This window comes from Apium graveolens, chromosome 2 (genome assembly GCF_009905375.1).
Source record: "Apium graveolens cultivar Ventura chromosome 2, ASM990537v1, whole genome shotgun sequence".
In the NCBI taxonomy this organism is placed as follows: Eukaryota; Viridiplantae; Streptophyta; class Magnoliopsida; order Apiales; family Apiaceae; genus Apium; species Apium graveolens.
The window spans coordinates 312,034,446-312,046,434 of NC_133648.1; the positions used below are offsets into that span (position 1 = coordinate 312,034,446).

The following is an 11,989-nucleotide window of genomic DNA, read 5'->3' on the forward strand; positions in this document are numbered from 1 at the left end:
TTAGTACATTTGCAAGGCACCCCCACACTTTCAAATGTTGGTAACTTGATTTCTTTTTCTTCCACATTTCATAAGAACTTACTTCCTTATTCTTTCTAATCATCTTGTTAATAAAAAAAATTGCACTTAGGATGTCTTCCCCTCACATCGACTGCGGAAGTCCAGAGCTTAACAACACCGCATTCATCATTTCCTTGAGGGTGCGATTCTTCCTCTCAGCTACTCCATTTGACCGAGGGGAATATGGTGCAGTTACCTCATGGATTATATCATGCTGTGAACAAAATTCCCCAAAGTGTTCAATATATTCACCCCCACATTCACTACGCATCGTTTTAATTTTCTCTTTTTATTGTGTCTCAACTTCTTCCTTATAGATTTTAAATTTATCTATAACTTCGTCTTTGCTTTTAAGCAAATATGCATAGCAATATTTTGTACAATCGTCCACGCATGTAATAAAATACCTATTTATTATCTCTAGTTGGAGCAAATTTTAAATCACAAATATTGCTATGTATTAAGTCAAGCACTTTAGTGTTTCTTTCAACTTATTTAAAAGATGGTCTCGTTAATTTTGCCTCAACACAAGTTTCACACTTATGTTTTAAATCGATATTCAATTTTGGTATGTATGCTTTAACACTTAATCTTTGTAAAGTGACATAACTCATATGTCCTAATCTAGCATGCCATAAATTATGAGACTCAAGCAGGTAAGCAAAATAATTCTTCATTTTATTATCGTCCTTAACGGACATAAAATTGAGCTTAAAAATCCCATCAGTTACATAGTCATTGCCTACAAACATGCCACTCTTAGACATTACTCAATTACAATACTAAAGCCATGCTTATTCAACAAAGAACCAAACACATAAAGTACATTCTTCAAAGTCAGATTCTTCTTAGAGGTCATCTTCAGTATCACCATGCCTTCGCCTCAATGGTCGCAGTCGCATAATTCTTATGTAAAGCTTCTCACCAGCATCACAAACTTTGAGGCTAGAGAAAATCGCCTTGTCTGAGTAAGCATGCCTAATAGCACCAGTATCAATCCACCACTCACGCGAATTAGAGCGGACCAGGTTCACTTCAGAGAATGTAGCATAGAGGTGTATGTCACCCATTCCCTTGAAGATATGATTGACTGTTTGCTTCTTTCTTCTTGTTGGCCTTCTTGGAATTCTTGCAATCAGAAGACTAGTGACCCACTTTATCACAGTTGTAGCATTTTTCTTGAAATTTTGACTTCAAAATCCTTCCCTTGGGTGCCAACTTTGCCCATTTACCAGAAGTGATCTTCTTGGGCTTGGAGCTTTCAACATGCTCCACCATTTTTGCCTTCTCAGTAGCAACATTCATTTTATTCTCAGATCCTTAATTGTCTTCTTCAATATTTCAATATGAAGTCTGAAAATCAGGTCCTCCGTGATCATCTCCTTTCACCTGTGATTAGGTAGTTCTTAAACTCATTCTATGCAGGTGTCAGCTTTTCAATCACAACAGCAACTTGGAAAGATTCACTAAAGACCATTCCCTCTATATGAATTTCATGAATGATCACCTGCAATTATTGCATCTGACTGATCACAGTCTTGGAATCCACCATCTTAAATTCAAGAAAGCGGTTAACAATCCACTTCTTTGCCCTGGCGTCCTCGATTTTATACTTATGGTCAAGTGACTCCCATAATGCCTTAGTTGTTGGCTTCGAGCTATACACGTCATATAACGAGTCAGCCAAACAATTAAGCACATAGATCCAAAAGCTGTTGTCAGAGTGTTTCCAAGCATTAGCAGCATACACATTCTGCGCGTTGCTCTCAGCAATGAGTAATAGAACCTCTTCCTTCGGGAAGCGAACCAGATGCAGCGTGATCAGATAAAAATGTATCTTTTGCTACCAACGTTTGAAGTTCGTTCCGTTAAATTTCTCGGGTTTTTCAGCGTGTGCAGCATGCACAATTGGCATAACAGGTGCAACAGGCACCACAGGTGTAACATTCGGTACGTGCGTCTGTACTACCGGTGTATGTACACCAATAGTCACCGCAAGTACAATCGAAGGAATAAATCCTGCCGACATCTATCCAAAGGGCACACTAAACTGTCCAATGACAGTGTGTCCCAAAGGCATATGTCTAATAGGTGTCTGACCCCTATCAGATACTTTGATCTGTGCGTTAGGGTTAGGCGCATGCTGGTGAACCCCATCAGATCCAGCGATCTGTGCGTTGGGATCAACCGATGTTCATCGCGTTGTTTATAGTTTGAATCTCCATAGTTTTGTCACTCAAACAAACAAGTAACCACACAAGTAATCAAAGATGTAAAAGTAATACGCTTTAAAATTGTTATACAATCTGTGAAAATAAGCAAACAAACGTAATCGTGTTTTGTGTGTGAATAACAGATGAGTGTATAAAACAGTGAACGAAACAAAGAATGAGGAGACATCAACCAAAAAACCTGAGTTCTAGTGCGTGACTGTCTCCTTAAAACGTATTAGCCCTCACCTTATGTGTGAGCGAATCGCCTCCCAAGATAAAAACGAGTTGCAGTGAAGTAGAGCGTCACTATCAGCGAGGTTGAACCGAGCAAGAAACTATTACCAACGAATACAGAGAGAAGAGAGGGCGGCTAGCTAGGGTTTTAGATAAATAAAACCCTACGACTTAAGGATGTATATATAGGGATAACAAAACGTGTGTGTTGCCTCACTAATTAATTAAATCGCGATAATTAATTAATTATTAATTTGTAAATGACTCGAATTAAAAATTTGTCAAATCAATTATAATTATCTGTATCAAAATTGAATTAATTATTTAAAGTTCAAACTCAGTGAAAATAAGAATTAGCAAAACTAGTCTGTGATTGGACGATCCAATTTTATGTTACATTCGTGTCCCCACGTCATCCACGCAGCCTTTGCAAGCTTGGAATTAGCCTCAAAATCCCATGATTTGCACCCCATGCGTGCACGTAGAGGATGAAGCAATACCTTAGTAACACATTTAGACACTTTTAGAGTGTTTGTGCTATATAAAATAATGAAAACCCCTTTTGCATTTTAATGTGGGATATAAGGTTGTTTAACTACATTTCCACTTTTAAATGAATGATCTTTTTATACTCATATCTCATTCATCTCTTGATCATTTTGAGTGATTCAAAGTGATTAGAAAAGCTCTCACGAAGGAGCACGCATTTCAAGCGTCACTTGTTGCGCACACGCAACATTCACTCACTAAGTATGGCTCAAACATGACTTGACAATGTGGGGCCAAAACCCACATTTTTCCAACACCGTTAACGTTAAATTTGATTTTTAGTACAAGGAATTTTCGTAATTGCGTAATATAATTTTTGATTTTAATAAAATATATAAATAATTCGACTTAATTGCCTAACATTTTTTTTTCTCAAATATTAATACTACTATCATCTATTTCTACTTAAAAGAATTAAATACAAGAATTTTAAACAAGTATATTAATTTTTTTTAAAATATAAAATCAAATTAAAATATTGTTTTTGGTAAAATTAAATTTTATATTAACAAATGATTAAAAAAACCCATCAATGTTAACGTTAACAGACTGTACTTGATGAAACTAATGGCAAGAATTATGAAGTGAAGGAGATTCAGATGTTTGGGACACCTACCATCAACTTAAGTATAAGTACTTACTTATTTTTTTGACAAACTTACCGGGATAGAAACTGCAATGTCCTCTATGAAATAAAGTAAAACATGAGAAAAAAATGAGGATAATTGGGTAAAGATATAAATTAGGTTGCCGTTTGAAAGTATTAAATATGTTGTTAAGTGGCTTCTGTGACTATATATTTCTGTGTGCGCTGGGTGATACCAGACACGTACATACAACATAGCAAGTTGGATAGGATAAGAACACCTCACTCTCATCTTTCTGTTCCAAATAACCAAAATAACCAAAGCATCATATACAATATATCTAGTCAAACAGAGAAACATAAATATTCATCATGTGTGTGACAACGTTGTACGTTTGTGATGAAGAGGAAAGAGAACTAGGTAGACAGCAAGCTTCCGGAGCTTGCCCTTACTGTGGAGGCAAAGTTGAAGCTATAGATGTTGAGGGCAAGTGGAGGTTCTGTTTCCTTCCTTTGTGTTCCATTGTCAAGCGCAAGTTTGTCTGCACTCTCTGCTCTCGCCGTCTCGTCTTGTATTCTTAACCGCACCAAACCGTCTCGTCTTGTATTCTTAACCGCACCATGCTCCTTGGTGGTCTGTTTTATATAACCTAGCTGTATGTCTCTTAATTGTTGTGGCTCCTGCATGGTTAACTGAAGCGAGAAGTTTTTACTGTTTGATTAATTATGTATCCCACTGTCATTTCTTTAGTTCTTTGTTACTTCATTTTTTAGTTAGTTTGTATTATTAGTCTAGTACCGTATTCAACTTCTCTTCATTTTCACTTATTTTTGTTCTCTTTTTTTCTGTTTGTCTATTGATAAACGATGGTTGGTTTGAGATCAATCTGATGATGTGCAGGCACTTTTGAGTCTAGTGAGATGGATCTCACTCACATTCAAATTTTTATCGTTTACATTTTCCTGGTTATCGAAAATTTAAATTTTGGTCAAAATAAAGTGTTCGTACAGTGGTAGAACTAGTATAGCCGCGAGAGTCCAGAAGTTCGACCCCGATATAAGATTATAAAAAAAAAGTCAAATTTTGGCAAAATTTAAAAGTTTAAAAGTTTGCCATAAAATTGCAGTTAAAATTTAGAAAAATGGCGATAATGATGGAGTAGTGTTGCTTTGCATTACCAACTAAAAATAGAAAATCTGAACAAAATAATTTATAATAGTGAGGTACAAAATTGTCGATACTAGTAAAAAAGGGAAGGTGGTGGCAAACTTTATAAATGTTGTGTAGTTAAAATGTAAGGTCCTTGAAATAGACAAACCAAAAAGGTTGAGATGGTCCCTTACAATTTACATAATCCATCCAACTGATATGGATGCATATTGCATACCCATACCCCCTGTACGATTGTTCAGTGCCTATTGGACCACTATATTTTTCATTACTTTTAGTAATACTTTTTTTAATTTAAATTAACTTTATGTATAATTCAATGAGTCCATGTATTCACGAAAACGGTCTGTCTACTTTAATGGTAAAGGCGTCCATATATTTTACGCTGCTCAGATCCGCTTAGAATTATACTCGATATGTTTCGTTTAGTTTGATTTAATTTGATTTTAGAGCCAATTTTTTATTTTTAGAACAAATGAAGTTTGAAATGACAAAACTAGACCCCTGCATATTCAATAATAACAAAAGAATAAAAAACAATGTAAAAGTATTTTTTGACTTTTCATGTTTTCAGCTCTGAAAAAAAAATTGATCTAAAAATAATATTTCCTTAAATTATTGGTTCATACAATATGGTCTCGTCCCAAAATTAGGGCCTCATTTGCAGGCCTAAATGTTAGAGGCCCACTAAAAGGAGTACATTTTAACTTGTTGGTAAATAACATAGTTAAAACTGCCTCCTTGGTAGAGACAGCCCTAATACATTAACCCTTTCACAGAGGACACCAGGACAGACAGGCCCCTCATAGTACATGAACAGGAACAGGATCAGGATATGGGTTCTCTGGCACAAAAAAATTGCAGAAAGTTTTGATAATAATTGAGTGACATTGCTTTGGTAAATTTGATACTGTACAAGACACATCAAAACCCAACTGTAACAACTTTAACCAAGCATGCGAAATTTGGTTGTGTTTGCAAATTTGAAACACACAGGAAAGCCTAATGTAAGTTAACATTCTGAAGCAACATTACTGAACATGCCAAATTGCCAATGCAATAGAATTGGTCCGCAAAAGCACTATCCTGTTTCCCGGTAGCAGATTATAAACCCTGCAGAAGCTACTGAACAGATTTCCGCTCCAACTTGTCGCATTATAGCCCATAGTATAGAGTATAAAATTATGTCAAGCTGCAACCCAGCACTTCTCAAAAGTACATCTGAGCATGAGATATTACCACAACATCTCGAACTCTCGAAGAGCAGCTAGGCACAAGTCCGCAAAAGTTGCACCTCGTTTCTGATAAATAAAAGATACTATATGACAGTGGCACTCAACATATTTTTGTGATAGAACAACCTCCATACAAACCTCGAAAGAGCACAAGCAACTGGTACAGATGAGCATAATCGCGCCCCTTGCAACGCTGCAGAAATACAGATTTGAAAAAAAAATTACAAACACAATTCACCACCGAATTAAGTACCAAAGTCCCAGAAAAAAGAACATCCGATATTCAGATGCATACGACATGGCCAATCTTCACAACCCGCTAGTCAACGTTACTACCTGGTGACAAAAACCTCAAATGCCGAGATATAAAAGGATCGTTTGGACAGAGCTTCAGAACTACTGAGACACCCAGCAAACCCAAAAAATGTGAGGTCCTAACTTAATAGATAAATTCATGAAAACGCAAGAACAGAACAGGCTGCTTGGATTTTAATAGATAAATTCCTCCAGATCAATTTACCAAAATTTACAAAACAAAAGGCCCCTCTATACCACAGAGAAAATAAATGCACAAAGCACTTGCAGCAATTACCCCATTATGAAATTAATTTTGATACTATTCTCAAAAAAAATACAACCACAAGATGATACCAAGCATCAGGCAAGTTCAGACCAACCAGTCAAAATCAGTAAACACCAACAAAACTTGTAGAAGATTTCCGAAATATATTTGAACCATAAACATTTAAAAAAATATATGAAATCAGCTTCAACAAACAGCTCGTTCCATTTGAATTGAAGGGTGGCTCAACAGAATGTTCTACAACTGTAAAGCAACCCGAACTCTACTATTATCACGAAATCTCATGCCCATTAGCTTCAACCTAATAGTTTCTTCAGTTAGACCAATTAAATATCGAGGTGATCACATATTGTAAAAAAAATATGCCAGTTCCTCTCATGCCACAGAAAGTAAATTAGAGCAGCTGAAAAATTACCTAGCATTACCATCATTCATTCATTGAAGAGACTTGTTAAAAAATGCTAGCATACCATGTAAGAGTTCCTCCTGGACTTTGAGATGGTGTTACTGGACTTCCAGGAGTTGGAAATTTGCTTAGAATGCACACTTATAACTTATAAGATATCCAATTTATCATTTAAATTTAAAATCAAATCATGTGGTTTAACAATGGCGATTAATCAAGGAACACATTTGTCCATAGTCAAATAAAAATTCTTTTATTTATATACAACTAAACTGGGATATGAGATTTAAAAATACACCCGTGAACAAAGATGCAATATCACCAAACTTGTCAAATATGGCATTCAACAGAATATTCAAAACAAAACTAATATCCTATCTCTTAAAGACAACTCTGCTAAACTGCAAAACATCGCTGTAATTTTGGTCCAACCTCCAAAAATCCACAGGTAACAATGTCACAGCAAAAATAAACATCGCAGGCATATCAAAACTAATTAATATGGGGAATTGGGCTATCATATTCAACACAAAAATAATATCCAATCTCTCAAGACAATTTCGCTAAACTGCATAACATCTCTGTAATTTCGGTCCAAACTCCAAAAAAGCACAGGTAACAATGTCATAGTACAAATAAACATCGCAGGCATATCAAAACTAATTAATATGGAGCATTGGGCTATCATGGTGAACCTAGTTCATCCTTCTGATGAGCTCATTGACGAAATCCTCACGGTTTCCAGCATCACCACCTTCAACATAGTGGTTCCTCTTCTTTTTAAGACCGCCTAGTGGTGCCTTGAGCTGGAATGGCCACAAGAAATTGTTGGCTTCCTTGAAGTGAGGCCCTACAGTCATGATTTCGTGGATCAAATCTTCAACACAGATGATGCCAAATTTGCCCAAAGCCTGTACAAAAGCAAGCCAACTCGGTTCGTAAGCATCCCCTCTATATGCAATGTAAACAACAAAGAAACTCTCATAAAGAAACCAACAAACCTGCTCAACAACGGAATTGTCTGTCAATGCAATCCTCTGGCCTTTAAGTTTACCATGGCCCCTTTTGTAAATCAATTCCTTGACACTTTTCAAGTTTGGGTATCTGCACAGAAAAAAACATAACCAATAAGAGAATTGCAGAGTACAGGACTCAAAAAATCTTTATTTACATGGAATTTCGACATACCCATAAGTCACGTATGGCTCCACTCGGTGCAACATGTTAAGTGTGGCTTTGTTCACTTTCAAGAATACGCCATTAAATATCTAAAAAGAGCACAGATAATCAAGCAAAGTACAATATAGAAAAAAATGGAACGACGACAAAATGCGTACAAACAAATTGGGGCACAGCCAAAAATGAGAGATGTCCATATCCAGGTCAGTAATGAACATCCAATGAATTACAAAAATGATTGCACAAAACTAAACATATTACACAAACAAATCTGAACAAGTACCTAGCCGCTACTACAAACCATAAATTATTAAAATGTTAAATTGATTGTTAGCTATTTAGACATTCAGAGAGAATGTTATGGGATATATTGAATAAGTTTGGAATAATGTAGAAGCAAACTCTTTTTTGTGTAGGTTTTGTGATAGAACAGAAGTAAATGGCTCCATAATGAAAATATAACATGATACAAACATCTCTCAGTCGAAAAACTCATCAAAGACAAAAACAAAAAACAATTAGGGAATATACATGTCACACACTAGTACAAAAATAGTGCAACCACGGTACTTTTCTTCAGTTATAATCTATGATAGAATAAACGATCACATTACCTGCCTCAGTCGAAGAAGTTGGAGGATCTTCTTGGTCTTTGGGTCAATGGCATTAATACTGATATTACAAAATGTTAGCACCCAATAAATTAGTACAATTTCTAATCTTTACAAAACATAATCAACATACCCACGAATTCTGATGATAAACAATAGCTTGGCCTCAGGACTAACATAGAATCCACCCTTAAGCCGTGCCTCACGCTTCAAGCGGATCAACTCCTTTTGCTGTAAAAAACATAAACACATCACAGTCAACTAATTATATATTCATTCTCGACCATTTCAAACGAAGCACGCAATAATCTATCCACATTACAAACCTGCTCATCATATTCCTTAGCATACAACCTAGCACGGTTAAAAATCAGCTTCCTGTTCTCGGCATTCTTCTTCTTAGTTGCCTCAACCTCTTGCTTCTTCGCAAGAGCCCAATCCTCACTCCTTTTCTGCTTCTTTAAAACCGACTCGGGAACCACCACAGCTCCTTCACCCATTTCTCTACAACACAAAAATCTAAATCACTCTCTAATCACCAAACAACTAACCTAACCTATATACACATAGTTACCATCAATCTATACAATGTAGGTACCACGATCAATTTTTCGATAACACGAAACTCCCGAAAAAACATATATATCAGTTCTAAAATGCAAACACAATCAGTTCTCTAATTAAACAGCTACGAATACGATACATACGTGTATATCATTCAATTCACAGCATTAGCTTTGCATTTCACAAATATAGCAAAATAAACATCAAAATTGAATAACAATAAAAACACATCATGATTATCTATAATTATCAATATACAAATCGAACAGCTAACAAATCTAACAAGCATCAAAATAGATATGTAAGTGATTAAAAAAATGATAAATTGAAGAAATTAAAATGGATGAACGCACCTTGGTTTTGAATTAAAGGCTTGATTCGGGAGGGGCAGGGCAAGAGTTAAAGAGGGTTTTATAACACAAAAACCTAATTTTGACGGCCCGGATGGCATTGGTTTGGGTGGAGTATTTATCGCCGTTGGATCTACCCTTTATTCTAAATTTTGTTTTGTGAATGTTATAGTGATTTCAACAAAATAAATGAGTTTTCTTTTTTAAAACCTTAAATGATAAATGAGTTTTTTAAGATAAATATAAAATATAATTTTATAACTTTTTTTAAAAAAAATTATTTTTCTGAATAAAAATAGAATGTTTAAACTTTTATTCAAAAAAAATTAAAAGAAAATAATAAAACTATAATTTTTATTCATCTTAAAATACGTGTCGGACACTCTTTTAGAAACAATAACTATTGCGAGGGACCGAGGGAGTACAGTAAAACCTCTATAAATTAATATAGTTGGGACCGGAGAATTCTATTAATTTAGAGAGGTATTAATTAATCGATAAATTAATAATTATTAATTTATAGAGAATTTTCGGTAGCAAACAAAATTAACTTTTGATTAAATTTTTATTCACATAAATTTAAATAAAATGAATTGTACAATTTATATTTTATACTTAATTCAATTAATTCAATGTATATGAATTTAGAAAGTCAATGTAATGTACAATATATTAGATTCAAAGTCCATGTAGTGTATAAGTTAAATTCATTGTATTTTACATAGAAAATATTCAATGTATATTAGGAAAATTCACATGAATTAATTTAATTCATTGTATTTTACATAGAAAGTATTCAATGTATGTGTAGTCATAAAATATATTATATATATTGTATATACTAGATTGAGGGGGAAATTATACAAACAAAACAATGGCTTCTCATCTAAAAGGTGTCACAAAATCAACAATGATGGATGAAGCAAGAAAAGCATTATATGAATATAAAAGAGAAAATTCATCATGCACTCAAAAAGATCTCCAGTTGTGGTTCGAGAATAAGTTTCATCTAAAAGTTAGTCAAGGTACAATATCAAATACACTGAAAAGGTCAGCAGACTATCTTGCAGCTAATTACTTGGAGAAAAGAAAAGATATTAAGCGACATAAACCAGCAAAATATCCAGATATGGAGAAGGTTCTCTATGAATGGTTTCTCGAGTACCAAGATCGTGTTAATATGACAGGAGAGCTAATTTTAGAGAAGGCAAAAGAGACCATGAAAATTTTATACCCTCAACAAGATCAGGAGCACACTTTTTCTCCCAATAATAAGGAAGATTAGGGATGAGCTTCATGTTGATTTAAATTATATGAAAAAGCAAACTACAATTGAATCATATTTTACAAAGATGTAATAGCTATATTTTTATGAATATAAGGGAATTATTAATTTATAGTTTTATTGGGACCATATTTTTATACAGGGTTTTCAAAAAAATTATTATCTTATTATCTTATCGAAATTGATCATTTTTTGAACTGGCCCAAGTCGGGACCGGACAAAATTATTAATTTAGAGAGATTATTAATTAATCGAGTATTAATTTACAGAGGTTTTACTGTACTAGTATTTCTAGTTTGGTTTTTATTAGTAAATTTTATTGGATCATTTTAATATAAAGAAAATGTTGACATGCTTAAGAATTTGTTTTTAAGTGAATATATTTTGATTAAAATAATTATGTTAGAAATGATTACGATTTGTTATGAAGGACTGCAAAATAATTTCATCTGAAATGATTAATTTTTTAAATTATAGCTAGGTTTTGACTAAGAAATCTATCACCAAGTTTTTAAGAAATATTTTACAAAATTATATTATTACATCATGATTATCTATATACAATCGAACATCTTAATAAATCTAACAAACATCATACATATAACAAGAATAAGAGGAGAGATCAAATGAAAATATAAGTGAATAAAACTAGATAAATTTGAAAAAAAATAAAATTGATATACACGCTTTGGTTTAAAATGATAAATTTTATATACGTGATTAAAATGATATAAATCGAATTAACTGAAAATTAAAATACGCACCTTTGTTTGAATAGAAAGATCGCAGGGTGTGATTTTACATATAGCTCCCGAAAGGTTTAGTCCTCTATCTAACTCCATATAACTCCTCTAAGTACTAGTCCCGACTCTTAACTCGGTCTAGTCCCGCGCACTGTCAGTCCTGACTGGCCCAGTCCCGCAAGCCCAACCTTGATAAATCCCAGCACGTGCGGCACTGGCC

General features: G+C 34.2%; 3 protein-coding genes across 3 annotated transcripts; 2 read left to right on the top strand and 1 right to left on the bottom strand.

Moving 5' to 3' along the window:
- Window positions 1–3,805: 3,805 nt before the first annotated feature.
- Window positions 3,806–4,392, top strand: LOC141706390 (uncharacterized). The gene has a single exon (XM_074509159.1). It carries the CDS (start codon window positions 4,015–4,017, stop codon window positions 4,222–4,224), a length of 210 nt encoding a protein of 69 aa, XP_074365260.1. The 5' UTR covers window positions 3,806–4,014; the 3' UTR covers window positions 4,225–4,392.
- A 3,129-nt stretch (window positions 4,393–7,521) lies between these two features.
- Window positions 7,522–9,896, bottom strand: LOC141708746 (large ribosomal subunit protein uL30y-like). The gene is made up of 7 exons (XM_074512512.1): window positions 9,745–9,896; window positions 9,154–9,331; window positions 8,961–9,058; window positions 8,831–8,888; window positions 8,226–8,305; window positions 8,039–8,141; window positions 7,522–7,948 (listed from the first exon to the last, which is right to left on the bottom strand). The coding sequence occupies exons 1-7, from the start codon at window positions 9,840–9,842 to the stop codon at window positions 7,733–7,735; spliced, it is 831 nt and encodes a 276-aa protein (XP_074368613.1). The 5' UTR covers window positions 9,843–9,896; the 3' UTR covers window positions 7,522–7,732.
- Window positions 9,897–10,615: 719 nt separating this feature from the next.
- LOC141703517 (ARS-binding protein 1-like) lies at window positions 10,616–11,026 on the top strand. The gene has a single exon (XM_074507020.1). The coding sequence runs from the start codon at window positions 10,616–10,618 to the stop codon at window positions 11,024–11,026; it is 411 nt and encodes a 136-aa protein (XP_074363121.1).
- Window positions 11,027–11,989: the final 963 nt, after the last annotated feature.